The sequence below is a fragment of the Pleuronectes platessa genome, chromosome 10 (genome assembly GCF_947347685.1).
Source record: "Pleuronectes platessa chromosome 10, fPlePla1.1, whole genome shotgun sequence".
Lineage (NCBI taxonomy): Eukaryota > Metazoa > Chordata > Actinopteri > Pleuronectiformes > Pleuronectidae > Pleuronectes > Pleuronectes platessa.
The window spans coordinates 15,632,403-15,652,422 of record NC_070635.1 but is presented as its reverse complement, the minus strand read 5'-3'; the positions used below and the strand labels follow the sequence as shown (position 1 = coordinate 15,652,422).

At 40.5% G+C, this 20,020-nt stretch overlaps 1 protein-coding gene across 2 annotated transcripts in view; it reads right to left on the bottom strand.

Moving 5' to 3' along the window:
• Nucleotides 1-4,239: 4,239 nt before the first annotated feature.
• The window catches only part of mtbp (MDM2 binding protein), a 28,476-nt gene continuing 12,695 nt past the window's right edge, over nt 4,240-20,020 (bottom strand). Inside the window, exons 9-23 of one of the 2 annotated variants that reach the window (XM_053431682.1) lie at nt 19,568-19,662; nt 19,302-19,368; nt 18,914-19,031; nt 18,230-18,409; nt 16,347-16,460; nt 14,458-14,616; nt 12,074-12,167; nt 11,829-11,987; nt 11,364-11,459; nt 10,943-11,206; nt 10,551-10,708; nt 9,558-9,670; nt 7,272-7,385; nt 4,896-4,961; nt 4,242-4,807 (exon numbers count right to left, since the gene is read on the bottom strand). In XM_053431682.1, coding sequence (XP_053287657.1) covers nt 4,769-4,807; nt 4,896-4,961; nt 7,272-7,385; nt 9,558-9,670; nt 10,551-10,708; nt 10,943-11,206; nt 11,364-11,459; nt 11,829-11,987; nt 12,074-12,167; nt 14,458-14,616; nt 16,347-16,460; nt 18,230-18,409; nt 18,914-19,031; nt 19,302-19,368; nt 19,568-19,662 — 1,836 coding nt within the window. In that variant the 3' untranslated portion in view covers nt 4,242-4,768. Of the gene's footprint in view, nt 4,962-7,271; nt 7,386-9,557; nt 9,671-10,550; nt 10,709-10,942; nt 11,207-11,363; nt 11,460-11,828; nt 11,988-12,073; nt 12,168-14,457; nt 14,617-16,346; nt 16,461-18,229; nt 18,410-18,913; nt 19,032-19,301; nt 19,369-19,567; nt 19,663-20,020 lie in introns of both variants that reach the window. The other variant, XM_053431681.1, reaches the window with a different exon arrangement.

The following is a 20,020-nucleotide window of genomic DNA, read 5'->3' as shown; positions in this document are numbered from 1 at the left end:
TCAGCATTAACCCCGACTGTCTCTCAACGGGACGCTGAACGTCTGCAAACAGGAACTGTTGCATCACGTGAAAGAGAAACGCAACGGGTCAAATTTCCCTCTGAGACGGACAAATGTTGAAATTGCAACACAACTGTGCAAACATGCATGTAGCTAGACAGCTGGATTTCTGAGAGAGCGAGAGAGCGCGAGAGAGAGAGAGCGCGAGAGAGAGAGAGCGAGAGAGAGATTCAGCTGTCAGATTTAATGGGCTGGAAAAGAGCCAAATCAATTAGCAATCAGCCATTAACTGTGTGTGGTTGTGCGTGTGTGTGACAGCTAATAAACGTCCAGAGTTGTGTTCATTTGCACACAGTTAATTCTTCTCTCCGTGACTTCTGTTTGTTTGTTTGTTTGTGTGAGTTTGGGCTCTGAATGAACAGCTTTTGTTTTGCCTCAGTCTCTCGTGTGGTCCTTTCCTGCAGTGCTGACTCAGCAGTTCCTACAAAATGTGCTATTTGGAAGTAAAGAAAAAGGGTCATCGCCAGAAGAGGACGGGTACCCTTCTCTGCAGCATTGCACAGACACGCACCCGAGGACACACTGTCTGAAAACATTAGAGGACAGACAGAGGCCTGTTTGAATTGTGAGGTCGCTGCTGTGACCCCCCCCCCCCCACTTGATGAGGCCTGCGCTTCGAGCTCCGCTACTCTCACAAACAGCCGCCCACACGCAACCTACGCGGCCTCGAATCATGAGAGTACTCGCTCGCACTGCCTGTGCCCAGCCGAGCCTTTCACCGACTTACCCTCACTGTGAAGGAGAAACACCGTGCCCTCCCCGCGTCTGTCTCCCTCGCACAAAGACACACAAAGTGCCAGCCTCTGATGATAAAAGAGACGAGGGGTGAGGAAAGGGTGTGTGTATGTGTGTGTGTGTGTGAAACAAAGGAAGTCAGGAGCTGCCATGCCCTGTCTCACTCACTCACTCAGTGACTTAGTGACTGCTCTTTGTGTTGGAAGCACAGGGATGCATAAATGTGTGTGTGTGTGTGCAGTCGCGTGTTTTCTTGCACAGGTTGATGGATCCCACAGGTACGGCCTGCTGTCATGAAAATAGAAGCGACGGGAGGTGAGGCGGTCATCACTCTGTGTAGTTTGAACACCACAGGAGCGTTTCATGTCGTTACCAGAGGATTTGATCGGCAGAGTGGGATTTCGAATGCACCTCTGCCCGTCACAGGACACCTGCTGACAACCATGAGACAGGACGGGACGAGCACGGGTTCATGTAAACTCCAGGAAAGGCTCACACGTGAAGTACCTGGAGATTTATTCTGCTCTTTACTCTTTCATGATCAGACTTTTAGTCAAACACTGAGGAGGCCGGGCCAACTTGACAAAAGGGAATAAACCTCAGAGAGAGAGAGGGAACATGTAGACCTGCTGGAGAAACGGGACAAGAAGATAACAAATCAAATCCTTACACTCTGATGATGACTGAGACAGGAAGCACTGCAGCAACAAGTTAAACTGGAGAAACCCACCAAAGAACGGAGGCACATTATTCATATATAAGCAGGTTTTTTTTATACAGAGGGTCATGGTATTACCAAAGCCAGCTATGCATCTCAGGCATGGTATCATAAGTGTGTCCTTACCACAGAATACAGACATAAATATGGAGTACCCCAGGGCTCTGTTCTTAGTCCTCTGCCTTTCTTTAATCTGCCACTCTTAAATCTCAGTCTCTACGTGCAGGGCACCTCTGTTTCATCCTGAGATTAAAGGTTGTGGCGAAATTTCAAGAGCAAATTACTCTGACATTTGCGTTGTCAAATACCGCCCCTCTGGAAAATTTCGGGAAATGTCTGGACGTCAGTGCATGAAAGCAGCTTTCAGGAGACATGACAGAGCAGACATGTTATATGAAGTGAAGGGATCCGTGAATGAGCCTCGTAGGAAGATAACACAGATTCAAATATGAATGCCTGGGCTTGCGGACATTTGGATCACACCACACGAGCAGTATGGAGGCATGTTAAATTTTGTCTGTTGTTTTATTACGTCTAGGTCACCATTGACTTCAATTGTATTGGATTTGGCTGCAACGCTGTTTGCCCCTGAAGCTCCAGAAGTGGTTTGTGGACTCAAACACTTCAGTCATCCCTCCATCGGCATAGTGGTGAGTAGATGGAGTGCATTTTCATTTTTCCGTGAACTATCCCTTTAAGTCTCCCAGACAAAAGACAAAACCTCTGTCTCCCAAACCCTTCAGGAGCCTATTCAGCCTGTTTTTTTTATTTATTACATTATTCACATTGCTCCTTCTCTTTCATCATCCCTCATCTCTCTCATCCCTCCAGCAGCCGAAAGACGAGCTTCTGGACCGAAAACCTCCCCTGACCATTAATAACATTTATTTTATATGTTGCAACAAGCAGCAGCCACAACAGATGGCCAGCTCATTTACTCTCTGCTGTCTCCGTTTAATGGGCCCACAGAAGAAGTGTGTAAATCATTTAGTGTCCACAGATTAAAACCGATAAGGGGGGAAACACAAGGTCTGCAGATTTTATTTTGAGGATTTGTTGTTGCACAGAAATCTTTCAGCTCCGGTTTGGTGTTTTGTCCTCGTCTGAAGATTTTAAGTATCTGACATGTGTCAAGTTTCAGAACGGCAGAAACACGAGTTTGAAAAAGTGTCCATACAAGGAGTTTGGGTCGGGTTACTCTTATCTAATTAAACAAAGAACTACAGTGATAAGTGGCAGCGTTTGTTGTCTCCCCCTCTGCACAGCCTCTGTGTATTTCCCTTATGTGGTCATTTTCTACCAAGGCTTGTGTGTGTCTGTGTGTGTGTGTGACGCAGATGAATGAGGCTCAGTGTAACTGTATTATCTCTTCTGTTGGTCCACTGTGATACAAGCCACACATGCAGATAAAAAGCTTTCATAATCTCACCCTGACCGCTCTGTGGTACTCACACACTGATGGATACAAACTCAGAACGTTCCCCAAAAAAACGCACAATGAAAATGTGAGGTTACACGGAGTGAAAAACACACTATATTTGGAGATAGTCTAACAATGAGCACAAAGCAGTGACATTGAGAACAAGTCTGACTCACTAGATCTTTACTGACACACAATACGACAATAGTCTACCAACAACTGTGAATAGCAATTTGTAATTTCAAGTGATTTGACAATAAATGTTGGAAAAACTGAGTTTAGTTGGTTCAAGCTAACAAACTATTTCAAATTTGTCAGTGAACAGCAGGTCAGTTACTTTACATCATAATTGATTATTCAATATTCATTAAATTACTTATTGCTGTTATTCAGTAACAGATTAAGCATTCATGGCTAACATGTGGAGAGTAGCTAAGTACATTTACTCAAGTGCTGTACTTAATTAAATGCAGAATAACATTTAGCAAAAACCTTTAATTAATTTACAGGTAGTAAATGACTCAATAAATATTTCAAATCTCAGTATGTTTTACGATTTATATTACTGCTATTGTTTATGGTTAATGATATATATTTTTTTTATTTGGTTTGTTAGGTTTACTTTCCCCTTTGCTGCTATAGTGCAGTTATCGTCTACATTGTGGGACTAATAATGGGGGATATTATTTTATGTTAACAATTGTATTTCAAACAACACGTTAGTATTGAGTAAAACTCAGTAAACTGAATGGAGAAATTCATTGAAGTATAATTGTTCTCTTCCCAGTAATAATCACCAAATTACCCTTTCCCTCCAAACTTACCAAGAAAACAGTGACCTGTCAGTTAAGACTTTCTGTAGACACTTGAAATGCTGTAACACAAGTGAATCGTTCCGGTTCGTAGAAAAGTGCCCCATCTTTCCAGCTTCTCAAAAAAGCAGATCCTCTACATTAACACAGCCGCATGGTGGAGAGAAGACAGCATGGTTAAAGTGGAACAGCTGGCTGTGTGTGTTGAGGCTCACGGTGGTGATGGAGGACAAATAGTCCAACCAGGACAAATCTGACTGTCAGTGGTAATGAGCACTGCATCATGGGCTGCACGACTCGTGGCTCTGTTTTCACTGTGTGAACAACAGCTACCATCCAGATTGTGCTGTTCGCTGTCAGCGCCGATAATGCAACACATGCTTCTTAGAGACGACACACACTCGCGGATATTTTCTCTCAACACACTCACACTTTAACCCGCCGGCTCAGGCTTTGATCAGGAAGTCAAACTGGGCACCAAATAAGATTCAACAGTTCTTTATTGTATCATAAAATATAAAACACAGAGATAAAATATACACATTTATAAAGCCATAAAATTAGTATCATATTGAGAAACACGATGAACAAGTGGGAAACAGTTTAAAATCGCGATTGAAAACCGCCACAAAGCCGCGTGTCTCCTCTGCAGCTGGAGCAGAGTGAACTGTCGTTTGTGAGCAGTGGGTTTAAATCGAGCTGGACGAGCACACAACCGCACACACACATAAAAACTCAAAAATTAGGATACATCATAAGAAATATGTGCACAGACAGATTATCTCCTCAGTGAGACAGTCAAATAAAATGAAAACAAGATTAAGTCTGTATAAATAGGCTTAAGGCAGCGATTTAAAACCAAACGATAAAACAATACATATAATATACAACATAATACTGTGTTGAAATGTGACACAATTTGAACATTTCAAGGATTGGATCCTCCCTCACAAAAGGATAAAACAAACAAAGATAAAAATATTTTTAAATAATCCCCCCCCCACTTATTCTTAAAATCTGTCTTCACTTCCCTGTAGTCTTCTCCAGCACCCAGTCGATGACCTGCAGGAACAGAAGACAACATTTTTAAGCCTGTAACTTGCTAACAACTAAAGTCCAGTGTAGAAGCACTAGTGTTTGGTGACATCACCTGTTTGGCGTTGCTGCCGGCGGCCTTCTTCATCTCATCGTGCAGACCCCGAGACGTCTTCAGATCCTGAGATCAAACAACAACAAAAGTCACTGAAACAGTACGTTCACATGAGCTCTACATCTTACTGACTCATTTGAACTGCAGTGGGTATTTACTGTTGGTAGGAGCCATTTGTACAGAATGTAAGATGCTGTGGTCTGTCAGCAAAGCTTTACTGACGTGCAGTGAAGGAGAGTAACTCAGTACATTTACTTAAGTACCAAGTACTCGACTTAAGCACAATTTTGAGGTCCTTTTTTTCCAGAGAGACAGGGATTGTACTCTTACTCCCTTACATTTATCAGACAACTATAGTAACTAGTTACTTTAACAGATACAACAAATGACGAGTTGATAAAATACAAAGTCAATTATAGTAGATGAGACAGAATTTAGAGGCTAAACCTGAATTGAACAGGTCACTAGAACAATGAGAATAAACTGTGCAGCCTTTTCCTGTTGTCATGAACTCTGGGTAATGTCCACGTCAGAAACACTGGTCAGGTCAGACGCCTTCACAACAGAAACTATCTGGAACGTTAAGGCGGGGAGTGACACCATCACAGAGGATGCAGGAGACAGGACATGACGTATGGAAATAGTTTTTGTTGACAGCCCGTTGAAGATGGTGGGAGAAGAAGACTGACTTAGCTGTGATGTTTATTTTTAAGTTAACAACTAGTGCTGTCAGTTAAACGCGTTATTAACGGCGTTAACGCAAACCCATTTTAACGCCGTAAAATGTTTTATCGCGAGATTAACGCAGAGCTCCCAACTCTCACACGTGTGTGTGTGTGTGTGTGTGCGCTCCCAGATAGGGCACGGCCCGGCGGCTCCGCCCGGCGGCTCCGCCCACCGCCACCGCGCACTCACTCAGAGAGACACAGTGAGATCAGAGCTCGTTCACGTGAAGTCGGTCACGCTCAGTGACTGACTGCCTCTTAACTATGGAAACAGTGAAAACACAGAGTTTCTCTGGTCTCAGCTGATCAGAGATCAGCGCCTCAGCGTCTTGATCAGAGCAGAAGCTGCAGTTGGTTTCTACCGATCTTCAGTATCTGTGTTTGCCTCCGGTCTGACCTGCTCTCGCTTTTTGTTTTAATATTTCGCCAACTAAAATATATATTTTTAAGCTATTAGGCTGCAGCTATATGTTTGTATTTATTTAAAAATAGGGTACTTCTTATTTCATACATTTTCCACAAATATGGGGAGGACTCAAATAGCCCCTACAAAGTTCTTTGTTTAATTTATTTCAAAGTAGGCCGACACTTGCCTGTGTATTTTGTTTGTTTGTTATTTTGTTGCTTGCCTGTTTGAGTAGCTGACTGAAGGCAAAGAAGTAGTAGGCTTACCTTTTATTGGTAACCTAACTGTTACGGTTCATTGTTTCTGAAATAAGAGTTTCTGAATGCTATGTTCACAGCAAACTTGAAAAAAAGAAGATATTAAGCCATGGTTTAGCTGCACTATAGGCTGAGTCCTTGTTTACCTGAAATGTGCACTTTATAATTTTATTTTGTATCGCCCTGTTTGGCAATGTTGTTTTTCAATAAAATAAAACATTTGCATAAAGCAAGCCAATTCACTTTTCCATGTTCATAAGAGCATTAAAACGAAAAAAAAATGATGGAAAAAAAAAAATGAAGGGACATTTAGAATAGATCAAAATTTGCGATTAATCGCGAGTTAACTATGAAATAAATGCGATTAATCGCGATTAAATATTTTAATCGTTTGACAGCACTATTAACAACATCTCTAGAAGCATTTTGGCTAAATCAATGAAGGAGTTGAAACTCAGCGATATGAAGTTTCATGTCCTGTGAAATGTTCACACTCAGACATTTTGCTTTAGGGTTGGCAGGAACATTTTTGGAAAATGTTCAGACTTAAGTGCATGCCTTAAAGCAGGTTTTGTCTTTTTGTTGGTTCGACCTTAGACCTCCCAGATGCATGCTGGTCCTGAGCTGCCTGCAGTTCTGCATAAATAAATATGCTAAATATGGAAAAGTTCTACATTAAATCAAACAGCTAAAATGATAAAAACTCCTTCACTAACATAATTTATTTTAGAGTTTTGAGTAATGCAGTTGAGTTACGGCAGTATTTATATAACATCTGATTAAGATTCACAAGGACTCACAAAAGAAATTTGTCGAAAGTGTGTGTATTGAAGAAATACTTCTACTTGAATTATGAACGGCTCAGTTTGATATGAGGATCTGTAATAAAACACATGTTCAAAACTGTACTCCATGTGCCTGATGCACTGAGGCATCCAAACAAACTGTCAAATCGAAAGAGCCGTGCAGCAGCGGTGCAAAGACTCACCTTGAGATAGAATTTGGAGATATCAAACAGTCTCCTGCTGCAGGCCTCAAAGCACTCATGCTCTGCAGTGATCCCGTGATGTTTGAGTGCCCTAACTACAACCTCCTGCAACATCTGAAGACACAAAAACAGACACACACTCTTTTATAAGCACAGCTGTAAAAAACATTAAATCTAGTTTGGTTTATTCCCAAAGCAGCTAATCCTAAACCGTATCAGAGAAACTCGAGAGAACGTCTCCCTTTTAAAAAGAAAGCATGTCAAAGTACTGAAGGTTGGGGGAGACGTCCTTGCACTGAATCACAGGTCTTTACATTCCACATGTGAGCTCACAGGTAGAAACATACAAATATTTCACCGCTGGCGTTGACAGGGGAAAACACATTCCTGAAATAAATAGATGCACCATTAATCTTGTCACGGCCACTGTTCTAAGGAAACACTATAAATTATTCTGAGGAAGCGTTGGAGCCGCTCAGTCTCACAGCTTTTAATCTCTGTCCTGAATAAACTGCTGTCGTTAGTTCTGAATAGGGCCGAGTGTTCTTACCTAAACTTGGGTTCAGGTGATAAGACTGTTTGAATACTAAGCATAAATCTGAACGAGTCATGGTTGGGATGCAGATTGTGAGCTGAGGGGGGGCAACGTCAAACTGTACAGAGGTGTGTGTGTGTGTGTGTGTGTGTGTGTGTGTGTGTACGTACCTGTGCTTGTGTCCATTCGTGTGCTTTTGTGTGTAAACTATTCAATACACAGAAAGTGTGTGTGTGTGTGTGTTTATGTGTGTGCTTTTGTGTGTAAACTATTCAATACACAGAAAGTGTGTGTCTGTCTGTGTGTGTGGGGGGGGGGGGGGGGGGGGGGGGGGGGGCAGCAAGTGACATCATAATAGTGTATTTGTTAAAGTGCTCCTGTCACAACATTATGATGCAACCCACACATTCAAAGTGATCACATGTCAAACATTTGTCTTTGGTGGAGCTCTTCGAAAAATTCCCATCTGTCAAAGAGACACTGTTTGTCAGTGTGTGTTTTTTGTTGTGGGCCTGTCGGCTACATTTGTTGTCGGAGTGAGTGAGTGAGTGAGTGAGTGAGTGAGAATAAGGTTAGTGGTGAGCATGAACACTTCTTTTGTAGATAACAAGTGCTAATTAAATATGAGCATAAAGGAAAACTATGGTTTACTTAGCTTTATATAGTGACTTCAGCATTTGCTCCTGTCAGTTGTGATAATATAAAATGTACTAACTAACTGCTGCGAACTTTGTTGAGCGCAGACCCATGTTTAACTAAATAAGTACAATGCTAACACACATGACCAGAAGCCCCACTACCAGCATATTGTGTTACGTCATTAACAACGAGCGACTGTTGTTTCCAGAGGGCACCTTGAACACAGCACAGAGCTCCAGTCTTCATTAGCAGCTTTGGTTTTGCCACAGCAGAGAATCCTCAGCCTGTCAAACAGAGGTGACCTGTCCACAGCAGGAAAACAAACCCAGGCTGAGGGAACTATGACCTGCTGGAGCGCAGTTAGTTGATGGCTGCTCAGATCTAATGCTGAGAGGGGGAGGGGGGGGCATATACACCTAATGCTATTCCTCACATTATTCATGTCGTTTTAAGTGTATTAGTTCTTCACTTAAAGATTCAAGGCAAACATGGTATGAGGAGATTTTACTATATTCCAGCTCTAATAATCCAATTTCACTATTTCACTATTTTTATTTTTATGTTCGGCAACAACATTTGTGGCATTAACATTTCATACTGGCATAACTAATCATAATATGTAGAGCAAATGGTCAGAGCTATGAAACCAAAACAAAGCTGCAATAAACCACAGTTCACCTTAAAAGAAACGTAGCTACTAGGGTGTAATTTTCACTAGAATTAAATTTGAATGTAAAAATGCAAACCTCAAGCCAAATTCCTCTCTCCTTCATTGCATACTATTAAAGGCTAAATGACCCAAAAATATACCAAATAAATTAAGTTTGGAAATAAACCAAAAAACGATTTAACTATTTCTAAGGCTTTTACAATAAGGGATTGTATTTCTTCATATATACGTCTGTGAGAAGAATGTACTTGCACAAACAAGTGAGTTTAACATGATGTGATGACAACTTCTTTCTATGGATGCAATTACTCTGAATTAGTTCTTAAGCATGAGTGCGTTTACATAATCACTTTATGTTTGGTAATTACATTAAAGTAAGAAAAGCCTGCCATCCCTCTAAAATGAGATACACAAACACGCACGCTCACACGCACACACTCACCCTGTTGTGTTTCTGTGAACGTGACTCTTTGGCAAGTTTCTCCTCTAATTGCTCTTGTTGTGTCTTCAGCTGCTGAGGTTTAGGTTTGTCAGCAGAGGAGTGAGTCACCAAACCTGAAGAGTAAAGTGAAGAAAATTAATAATGAGTCAAGAAAATATTAACCAAGTGAAAATCCACTTTCTCTCTCTTTTTCCTCTCTCTTCCTCCAACTTCACTAGAACGGAAGCCCAAATATTCCAGAAATGAGTGATGCCATCTTTAGCTGATGATGTTATTTCGTGCCGAAGTCAGCAAAGTAGGGAATGGAGCAGGGGGGGTAGCAAGGTACTGCTGATATACACGTTTGACCTCTTGCGAGTCAGCTTCAATATTTCTATAGAATTAAACTAGTAATAAATACTAAACATACGGGGAAAATGAACACTTGACAAAACAATAGTGTGACAATAACCACCTCAAATGACAGAAACCAACTCATACAAATTAATTTGACGCAAATTTTGAATTTTAGTTCTGCAATATCTCAGTTGCTAACATGGAGGTTGCCGTTTATTCTCAAAACTGCAGCCAGCCACCAGGGGGCACTGAAGAGGCTTTGGCTCCACTTTAGGTGAGCTGTCATGTTGTCCATCTTTATACACAGTCTATGCAACATGCTGCAAATTTGAAAGGGTGTGTTCAGAGTTTGACTGACACCTGCCTGACTCTCCTGTGAACCTAATCACCATTCTCATTTTAATGAATGTTTTTTGTGACCTCATGTAAAATCCAAGCATAGCTCTGCCTAACATCAGCCAGAATGAATCAGACCTCCTGGCATGTAGCAAACGTACAAGTCAGATAAAGTTGTATTTTTTTCATGTTATGCATAATAATATACAAAAGAAATTCATTTAAACTTTGCACGATTATAGGATTTATTACACGGGATAGAAGATAATGAAGAAGAAATTCTAGTCCCTTTCCATGTCAGGTTGAGTTTTTTTGTTTCACCTGAGGATGTGCGTCTTGTTGAAGAGGCTAAAGAGGAAGAAGCACTGATGGACACAGATCTGCTCGGCTGTTGTCTCAGAGACCTGATGGCGTGGTGTGTCCCACTGCTGCCACTGCTCTGAGAACAGAGGGAGTCACTGCTCTCCGACTTCACCAACCTAGATCATACAGACATAAACACTGTAAACCTTACCAACAACAGAGTAATAGCATTGCATGTAATCCAGCAAGACATGATCAACAAATCAATCAATCATCTATCCACTTTTGTGAATCTTTAACATGATATTTATTTTCTTTCACTTTTTGAGCCCCTTATGTTTTAATCACATGTCATGTTTTACAAAGACGTACAACTAAACCAAAAGCAGCAGCATGCACTATCATCGTACCTCTTGCGAGGATGACCTCCAGTGACCTCCGTGTCCCAGGACCTGCGCTTGAGTCGAGCCACGTCAGCGTTCTGCAGAGTCTCTCCGTCAGGCACACTTCCTGGTTCGGACATCACAGCAGGGGAAGGGGCGGGGCTGAGGGCGAATGGGAGGGCACACGGCTCTTTGGAGCAGGTGGTTTGCGTCTCGTGCCGAATCAGACGGGACTGGAGCCGCATAAAGCCCTGGTCCCGGTCCAAGGAGCGTTGATTGTCCAGACAGAACCTAGAGAAATAAATCAAATCAATTAAAAATCATAATGGTATTAAACGATGAATCTATTGAGGCTGTGGCTTTTAGTTACAGGCTCATACTGATCAAGTTAAAAGTTACATGGCTGTAATGTAATATTTCAGAGGTAAACACACTTAAAGAAACTTACTCTAAGCCGTGGTAATGCGAGGCTGAGACCTGGTTGAAGGACATGTTGCTGACTCTTCTTGGAGAGAGGTCTGGTGTCAACTGAAACACATTCGTACTGAACGGACAGAGAGAGCGAGACGACAGACAGAGGGGAACAGAGACAGAAAGTGGGAGAGAGAAGAAAAATTGTTGTGTGTCTGTCTTGCATCTCAATTGAATGTTCTCTTCATTATTCTGGAGCAATATTTAACATGATTCTGCTACTGTGGAAAAAGCTTAATTTTCTGCTAAATACCCAGCTCAATCATTTTCCTAAGAAGGCAGAAGCTGCTGTTAAAGGCTAATGATGATAATCAAATACTCATTATAGCCGCAGTAAATGTTTGTCAATCCGAAATATCTTAGAAACAAACCCATAAAACACACTTTAATCAGATGACGAGGTGCTGCTCAACATGAAGCCAGACAAGAAGAATGAACCTACCCTCTATTGATAACCAGTGGTTGGAGCTCCCCAGTCGGCAAACCATCGGCTGTGAAGTGTTTGAGAAGCTCTTTGGCATCGAGCAGAGCACAGGAAGCCTTCTGACCATCTTTGGGACCAAGCAGGCTGTCGCTAGAGCCTGGACCTAACAGTCCAAATCTAAAACACAAATAGTGATGGTCAGAAATATTATGAATTAGAGACCCTACTTGAGGCAGAATTGGCAAAAAAAGACACTAACTCACCTCCTCTTCTGTCGTCTCCTCTGCAGGTTCTCTATATTGTGGAGGACGCTCCTCTCAGGCCAGTCAGATAGCTGGTGGGCAACAGTCTGAAAAACTACAGCACCAAAACAACAAGGGTTACTGAAGCAGAGTCAGAAAGGGCCTGCTCACAGTGCTTGAAGTGGAAATTTAAGAGCGATTCGAGTGGCATGAAACAGTTTATGACAAATGGTAAAACATTTTATTTTCCTTTCTTTATTCAAGAAATTGTTCCCATAAAGTATTGTATTTTACCAAAATGTCAAAAACTTCAGACCCTTAATTTTGCCAATCCATGTTGGCCAGGAATGTGTGGTCGTTTTCAAACACACCGATCTAATAATCAAGCCCTGGAGGACAAAGTGCATGAACGCGGTTAAAGTAACCACCTGTACGGGACTCTCAAAGGTCAGAGAGCAGACGCTTCACGTGCGCACGGACACAACATGATCCAAGGAAAAGAGCTGAAGCACAGGAAATCTCATTGCTAGCGCACAATTTGAGCACAAGCAGAGCAAATCTAAGAAGGGGCTATTTGAGTTCTAGTGCATAGTTTTCAGTGAAAGCATACAACATCTGAATGAGAAATCAATAAATCCTGCTCTCAAGCTGAAAGACCTCTTAAATAAAGAAAACGTATAGATTTACAGATGCTTTTTTTAATGGTTTGGTTGTGGTTGACCCATAAGCTGGAGGTTTTATAAATTATTCTCAAAATGCTGACAGATGAGTATTTACAAAGCCTTCAGGGAAATAAAAGCTCAGGATTATATATATATATATATATATATATATATATATATATATATATATATATATATATATATATATATATATATATACATGGAGGTGCTATTATGCTTTAGAACAGTAGAGAAACTAACAAGCCAATCTTACACAACAGCAACAGAGAAAATCTCAACAACTCGGCACTTTCCTTATGTTTGAGCAGAAAGATTGTACATTATGTCCAGGATGACAGAAATGTGATACATCTGTATACAGCAGGTTCCCTGGCGAGATGATCATGCACGTTGTTGGCCTGAGGACATAAGTATATTACACAAAGAGACTGACGCTCTCCGCCAGCGGTTTGGCAGGAAACGCCTAAGTTATTCTCACCTTTAGGCCATTCAGATACGGCAATGCAAGACATTCCTTATGGACTACTGAAGCATTTTAGTGCTTTAAATGCCATATCTCGACCAACAAGGAACAAATCACAGAGAAAAATAACCTGATTTGTGCTATAGACTGTCTGTACATGTTTACTTGTTTTTTGCAAGCCAGCTCTCTCCACAACTTTCTAAACTTCTAATATGTTCTCAGTTTGAGGTTGAGAACAGCTCATACATACAACTGGCAGATAACATGGACGCAGGCAGAGGCAAACAAATGCCATAATGTCGTCTGTTTTGGAGACAAATGGCTGTTTTACTGGTAAAAACACTTTTTATTCCAGTACTATTACACTCACTGGGACAATTCCTGAATCTAGTGGGATTGATAATCACACAATAAACGTTATGATTGACAATGTTCTGCTCAGACAAAAAAAGACTTGGCAAATAATGTCACAATGTTTATGACATGACATCAGCCCCACAGGTACAATTTTAAAAGCAGCACCGCCCACACTGCACATGCAGCTGCAGGCGTGGTACTTGTTTTATTGCCAACAATTTATCTGCAGATTATTAGCTTGCATTGTCATTCCATGAATGTGCATGTAGTGAATACTGATGACGTTTTACAACGCACACGCAGGTCAGAATATGTGTCTTGGTAAGTGTGTGACTTTACATCCCTTGTCTTGATGTGTTTTTTGGACAGGAGGATTTGTACTGAATGATCGTCTTTAGTCTGGCTGAATCGACAACTGGCAATTAACCATTTTAAATTCCCTAAATTAAGTATAATGACCTTTACTTATGTGTAAATATCATCAGAAACATCCTCAGTATCACATGGTCAGGGATTTCTTTAATGTAATGTCATGTAGTGTCACTCAGGTTCATAGGTTTACAGCACGTGGCCTCTTTTTTCTTTTCTTTTATTCTCAAACCTCACTGTTACAACAAATCATTGACTTTTGGAACATTCAAGTCATCAACAGGACCACGTCTGACCAGTACCAGCACGTTATGTCACGATTGCCACTATGAAAGTTACATCAGCATTAAGTTCTGCAGTAACAAAGGACACAAATTCAGCCACGAGTCTTGACATCCTGAGTCTAGCAAGATGTCTCGCAAGCAGCCGCTATTAATTTTAGCATTGTAGCTTTCTCTTTACATTTCAGTTAGACTGAAATTTGGGAAGCATGAAATGGTAATGTTGCTGGTAGTTTACATTTTTTGTCATACCTGACTTTTTGTCATTCCCCGGGTTGTCCTGCAGACAGGTTGCAGCAGAGGGTAGCGTGGAGTCAATCACTTTCAGATACTGCTCTCTCGCTAAACTCAAAACGGACTTCAAGTCATTGATGGGTATTGAGGTCGAAGCGGACGCTTCTTCTCTCCGTCCTGGACACAAAACAAAGGAACGTTTTTATGTTGGTAATATTTTTAATTCAGTTTATGGCAAGCTTACAGCTGGTGGAAGATTTTAGCATAAGTGTTAATTTTACATAATATTCAAGGGGGTTGAGGATTGATGCCCCTCCAAAATAAGAGTGTGCTCTTTTAATTAGTTTCTGTTTTGACTTCACAAGGGCCAAAGGTGGTGAGTTGAAATTATAAGGTGACCTTTTTATATTTGCTCTCCATAAAGCTTAAATTTGACCCAAGTTCTATATAAAAGAGCTTCTAAATGAAAACTTAACTATTCTTAGAAAAACTGTAACACACACACACACACAAACATTACTTCAAACTTTTGCAACTCAAAAGAATGAGCCTTTTCCCAATTTAATGCCAAGTCAAATGTTATTGCAATAAATGTCATTAAGCCCTGTGGTCTGTCACGCCTCTTCATTCAGCTAACTGCCTTTTCAAAGAATATCCCTATTGCTTTTCTCAAATCTAAAGAAATTCACTCCACTTCCTTTAATCGGGCTTTACTCCACTGGTGTTTCACTGACTGGCTGCCAAGGAGACATTATGTGTGTCTGTAAAATAATGATATTTCAACTTTCTATGCACCAGCCCGTGCTGAGGGCTCTAGACAGCTGCAGGTTCACATTGACGACATATCAAGAAGCTTCAAGTAGCCCTGACAGTAGATACATATTTACTGTCCATCGCCTTTTCTGTATTTTGAATTAAACTGAATTTATATCAAACAGGTCAAACCGACTCCTGTCCTTTGTAGCTGTGGGTAGCAGAGGAAAACAGCAATGTCCCACCAAGACATTATCCATATAGTAACTACGCTACTATATGGTGCAATTGTAAATTTGAGGAATGCAATTAATGACCATTTTATTATGGATTGTCTGCTAATTACGTAAATAAATTGAACATTTTAAGATGACAGTTAATTTTCTTGTTTTGTGAAACAATCACAAAATGAAACTGAATAAATTTTGTATAAAGACTAAACCATTGATCAACATCCATTCAGTCATTGAGATGTTGTCAAATGAGATTAATTTACGCATTTCCTCATTTCTATTACCCATTTGTAAAGATCTGAGCAATCAGTCAAAGACTAGTGGGTGTTCTCTTATCCATGACGTTGAAAATTACACAGATTTCATGTGCACAGTGATTGTGGTATGCTGGATAAAAGTGAGATAATGAGATGGTGAAAAGGGCTAATCCAAGGAAGTGTGCAGCATGTTTAAGCCTGCAGCCATGTTAAGGGTCAGGAAAGGGTTAATGACATGAGTTTAACACATCTCTTTTAATTAATCCCATAACACTGTAAAAATAAACCCAGGGTTTCCCAAGGGTTCATGTTCCGGATGAAGATACACCACAGTGATTAGTTAGGTGAGGAAAAACACAATTATTTTGCCGGTTATGTGATAAATCTTTTCCAAATACAGCCCTCAACCTGTTCTCTCCACTTGTGTTCTGAGAGGGATTCTTCCGGCATAGGAAAAAAATGTTTTAATTGACATGACATTTGGTGAGCTCAAGGAGATGTACCCTGGGGGCTTGTCCTTCTTATTACACACATTAGCATATATACAAGCAAAATAGTACCTCTAAACTACTACAAGAGTCAATCACTTGCTTTGCACATAAGAGCTACAGTTTATTCTGTGATTTATTTTCCAGTTCAGGACATCTTTAAATGTCATACTTACTGAGATATTCTTTGAGTACCAGAATCTGAACTTGGGTCACCTTCCGCTCTCTCTTCAGCAGACTGTCTCCTTGGAGACAGGGCAGAGGGCGGAGGATGTCGCCCACAGCTCCCCCTGATCAAAGGAGAAATAGAAAAAAGGAAAAATATTGAATGATGAGATCATTTGCAATCCTTAATGGTGTAATGTTTGGATAGAAACTCGCTGAACGTTTCTGTATATCTCTGATGGGATCAGGGCCAAGGATAAGTTTTGGGGCGCGTTTTACACAAAAGGTCAGTTTACTTCAAGTATCTGACAGAGTGGCTGCATTAAAACAGGGCATGGATTAAAAGGGCAGAGAGGGCCCAGTGAACGATAATCAGTTGTGGTTTCAGGGTTGCAGGATCCAGTATTATTGGGGATTGACCTCTGAGAGATCAATCCATCAATCTAGTCCCCCACGAAGAAGAAAATCCAATCTACATTTCAAGTTTTCGTTCAAAAGTTTCTCCAGTCCAGCTCCCAACTAGAATGGCACTCAGTAAAGCGCAGACATCTGCCAAGCTTCCAAAGTACCCACATGAAGCCACATTTAAACTCACAAGATTTGGATATTTAAATAGCAATCCCCTAAACATGTCAGATTTTTTTCATCAATGTCCATTAATTATATGTAAAATAATTATTTTCACTAAAAATCCTTTCACCAACTTTCATGCAAATCAGGTAGTTTTTGTGAAATCTGCTCATAAACGAACAAATGCTGATGAATAGAACCTAGTTGGCCCGAGGGAACAATCTACATATCCACTCCATTCCTCATCCATCCTCTCTCTCTTAACCCATCTTTCCCATCAATACCATTTCTCACTCTCCTTTGTCTTTAGTTGTCATTTCTTATGTTCGTGACACAACTTTCCAATTCTCTGAGAGAGGAGGGAAGAAACAAGTGAAAAACAAGGAAGAGGTGGCTAAGAATAGACATGTAGCACAAATGAAAGAAGAAAATCTCTGGAGTCAGAAATGTAACAGCACACATATTTGAACAATGACAGCCCCTCAACCTTTGGCAATGAAGCCAGAAGGGAACTCCAATCAAGTTTAGGAGCAGCTCCAAGTGCACAAGATGATTGAAAGGCTTTTCTTAACAATGTGACAGAGAACAAATTACTGCTTGATGTACCAAAGCCTCAAAACTTTCATAAAATACTGTGCTCTTTAAATTTGATTGCAGTACAACATATGTTTTCAAACTGAGGCACAGGGAACGAGGCAGCGGTGACGTGGTCGGGACTATAAACAACAGGATGTTATTGTAGTTTGGACTGTTTGACTGATCGCCTGCATGGAGACATTATGACACAGAGCTCAGTGAGATAATTCAGGTAGCAGTTCTCTCATCTCAAATCATAGACATAAAACATATACTTTTAAGATTTAATGTGACTCAAACGTTCTATTATTTAAAGGAAACTCAAAACCTGCCTTGAGAATTGCCACATTTTTAAGTTTTCTTCATTAGAAATGTAAACCAGTGATAGCTGGCTGTACTTCAATGGGTCAATTGGTGCTAAGAGGATTTTCAGGATACTTTTATCCTGAATTTTTATCCTGAATTAGTGCTTTTATTAGCGCTAATTTTCCAAAATGTGAACAAATACAATCAGAAATAAAGGAAATGTGTCTCGATTTTGTTCAGAGATCAGATCAAGCACTTGATGCTGCGATTCAACAAGTAAACAAATGAAAATGAGTAAAACATTTGCAGTCACACACACACACACACACACACACACACACACACACACACACACACACACACACACACACACACACACACACACACACACACACACACACACACACACACACACACACACACACACACACACACAATGTACCTAAGGATGATAGGGACTTCTCTCCCAACAACCCGGCGACAGTTGCCATGGCGGCCGCTCCATTAATTTGACTGTCTGAGTGCAACATCCTAACCCTGCAGGTTGCACACCCAGCGTCGTCTGATCCCTGGACCAGCAGGAGGTAGTGAGCGCTCTCACCTTTCACCTCGACGTCAGGCACTGCAGGGTGAAGCGGGGGGGGGGGGGGACAGAGATCATATACAGAATTAATTGAAAACAGAAAAAAATGTTATACGACTAATTTTGTTGTAGAACACTATCAGAAGCTTTAGTTGTTTTGTTGTAGTTTTTGCTTCATTTTACCAGACAAGTCTGCTTCTATGAATTGTGTTCTATAAAATATTTAAAAATTATATATACCCAATCCCTTCTGTCCAATTCCTATTTTTTTATTCTTTTCTGCAGCAATCCTATTCCCCTCAAAGAATGGAGATATCAGTTGTCATTTCTTTTTAATTGTTTTATTCCCAATACATCCACCAGTTTTTCAAATTGATTCCGACCCTGCTTCCACAGTAGTAAGCTCCATTATCCACTGAATATCACTTTAGTCCTAGTTACCAATGTATTTCCCCACATGAAACAATGAGGCTCCTCTCTGGTGTTGCCAGATGACAATCTATATAAAGAGGTCGTGAAACCATCTTGAAAGAAATGTTTTACCACTTAGTGACTTAAGTCTCCGGGCTATAGATTCTCTCCAGCGCTGGGAGCTGAGCTGGCTTGCTGCAGGCTGGACGATGGAGGTGATAACACAGGACAGGCTGAACAACGCTCCAACCTGGAGATAGAAACACAGTCGATAAACCTAAACACACTCTCCTTGAGCTCCATCAATCACATACAAGATGGATATTATACAGTGATCTGCTACAACATTAAAACTATAGACTGGTTTTAATGTTGTAGCTGATCTGTGTATGTCTCATTCACATTTGACTGGAAATTGAAGAATTTTTCTTAAATAGAAATCTTAAAGAAATGTGTCTTTGATTCACTTGAAATTAAAAAGTATAGCTAAATGTTTAAGTTGATGTAAAAGAGCATATACCTGTCCACGCAAAGACCTCAGCTGATCCAACAGCAGTTTAGCCTTTGCTGACTTACCACAGAGACCTCTGTTTGTTAGCTGTGAAGGAAAAGTGCAGTACTAAAAAGAAGTCACAACATTTAAAAAATATATCTGACAAGCGCATTATATTCAAGTTCTATGATGTATTATTATAACTATCAAATAGTTTCCATGTGAGTAATACTAGATGTAATGTTTATATAGCTTTTCCACACACATGCATGCACACTTCAATATAAGGATACAGTTCAAACTGGGGGCTGGACATCAGGAAGCTGGGAAGTTCTGCAACATTAACCAGCTGAACCAGGTCTAAAACCGGTGCATAGTGATGGAAGACCTGAAAACATAGAACAGAGAGAGATAAGAAATATAATAGAGGAATTAAATCAGGAAAGAAACAAAGGGGGGATGGGGGTGGGGGGTTATTTCACCTAACAAAATTTCCATTCCATTTAGCAATAGAGACAGGGCAAGCTAAACACCAAAACTATTATTTTATTTATTCGTAATTATCAATTTATTACCAGTCAAACTAACAGTCAAAAACACAAAGATAATCAATTTAATTTCATATTAAACAGCAACTAAACTTAGAAAAACAGCAATTCGTCAAATCCTCAATTGTTTCAGCATTACCTAACACACATTGTATCTGTAACTTTTTAAAGTTTGATCCTGGTCACACTATAGCTCAT